This window comes from Prunus dulcis, chromosome 4 (assembly GCF_902201215.1).
Source record: "Prunus dulcis chromosome 4, ALMONDv2, whole genome shotgun sequence".
Classification (NCBI taxonomy): Eukaryota; Viridiplantae; Streptophyta; class Magnoliopsida; order Rosales; family Rosaceae; genus Prunus; species Prunus dulcis.
Window position 1 is genome coordinate 20,351,680 of NC_047653.1, and position 2,132 is coordinate 20,353,811.

The 2,132-nt window shown below is 41.2% G+C and overlaps 1 protein-coding gene across 1 annotated transcript; it reads right to left on the minus strand.

Moving 5' to 3' along the window:
• Positions 1-797: 797 nt before the first annotated feature.
• On the minus strand, positions 798-1,679 carry LOC117625590. The gene is made up of 3 exons (XM_034357127.1): positions 1,346-1,679; positions 1,096-1,103; positions 798-971 (listed from the first exon to the last, which is right to left on the minus strand). Exons 1-3 carry the CDS (start codon positions 1,677-1,679, stop codon positions 798-800), a joined length of 516 nt encoding a protein of 171 aa, XP_034213018.1.
• Positions 1,680-2,132: the final 453 nt, after the last annotated feature.

Here is a 2,132-nt window from a genome sequence, read left to right on the forward strand (position 1 = left end):
AACAGAGAGGAGAGAGAAAGAGGTCTATCTGCGTGAGAGGAGAGAGAGAGGTTTCAGGTTTAAAAAAAAATCTGACTTCGTAAAAATTACGATTATGCCACTGAGCTTCTTTTGATCGTCATTTCTTCGTTACAACTCTGATTTGAGTCCACTACGTGTCTACAGACTCGTATCGCCATGCTCTAAGCCATGGTTCAACCAAAATGTCTAAATTCGTCACCGAACAGAAAGTCAACTTTTTATCTAATAAAATATTCTAGGGACAAAATAGTATTTTCTCAGAGTAAATTAATAATTAAAAATTAATTAAGGATCGAGTTATTACAATCTACCCTCCTTATAAAAATTTCGTCCTCGAAATTTGCATACTTGTCACTCGAAGAGGTAGGATACTAATCCCGCATTTGGTTCTCGGTTCCCAAATAGCCTCTTCCACAGTATGACCCCTCCATAAAACTCACTAGTGGAATCTCTCTAGAACGCAACACCTGCATCTTCCAATCTAAAATCTGCACAGGTTGCTCCACAATCTCATATGGCCCAATGTAGTGAGGACTTAGTTTTCCCTGCTTCCCAAATCTCACTACGCCTTTCCAAGGCGATAACTTTAAGAATACCCAGTCACTAACCTCAAACTGAAGATCTTTCTTCTATTATCCGCATAACTCTTTTGTCGATCCTGGGCCACTTTGAGTCTTTCACTGATTAATCCAACCTGTTTCTTTGTTCTTTGCAAATCTTTCAGACACCACTAACCTATGCTCACCCACTTCATCCTCATACAAGGGTGTTCTACACTATTTCCCATACAAGGCATCAAATGGAGACATCTCGATACTCGTCTGACAACTGTTATTATAGGCAAACTCCATAAGTGGTAACTTCTCATCCCAATCACCTCGAAACTGCAGTGCACAAGCTCTCAACATATCTTCTAAAGTCTGAATCGTTCTTTCTGACTGACCATCAGTCTGGGAATGAGATGCAGTACTAAACCATCAGTCTAAAGGCTTCATGTAACTTCATACAAAAACGGGATGTAAACCATGAATCACTATCTGAGATAAAGGATACTGGCACCCCATGCAATCTTACATTCTCACCTATGAAAATCCAAGCCAGTTTATTCAAAGTATAGTTTGCTCTCACCGGCAGAAAATGGGAGAACTTGGTGAGTCGATACACAACCCCCCAAACTTCATCATGCTTGTTCAGTGTCCGAGGAAGCTTGAACATAAAATCCATAGTAATGTGCTCCTACTTCCACTCAGGAATTGGAGGTGGTTGCAGTAACCTCGATGGTTTCTGTCGCTCTGCCTTAACTTGCTGACAAACAAGCACTTACTGACATACTCTGCTATCTGCTTCTTCATAAAAGACCACCAATAATGCTCCCTCAGGGTACGATACATCTTTGTACTGTCAAGCTGCATGGCAAAAGCTGAACAATGAGCCTCCTCCAAAATTTCTCTTTTCAATGCTTTATCATTAGGAACATACAATCTGGTACCCACCATCAGAGCCCCATCATTTCTTACTGAATAATCCGTGCTGGCACCATTCTCGACCTCCCATCTTAGTGTACAAATCAATGGATCCTGTGACTGGGCTGCAAGTATTCGCTTCACTAGCACTGTTCTCATGTAGAGAGTAGCCAATAGTGCTTCCTGATCATCCATACCTAGCCCAACTCTGAGCTTCCTTATTTCTACCATCAATGGCAATTACCTCCCCTGGAGATAAGCGACAGATCCCGAGGATTTTCTTCTGAGTGCATCAGCTACAACATTAACTCTTCTCGGGTGATGCTCAATGGTACAATCATAATCTTTAATCAACTCTAGCCACCTTCTTTGCCTCAAATTTAGTTCCCTCTGGGTGAACAGATACTTTAAATTCTTATTATTTGTGAAAATTTGGCGCAGTAGTTATCTGGAAGTGCTAACATTGGAGCAGTAGTCAACTTGGTCTTGAGTTCATTGAAGCTCTCCTCACACTCATTTGACCCTTCAAACTTAACTCCTTTCCTTGTCAAACAAGTTAGAAGCGCTGCTATAGGAGAGAAACCTTCCACGAAGCTACGGTAATATCTGACTAACCCAAGAAAACTACGTATCTCAGTAACACTGGTT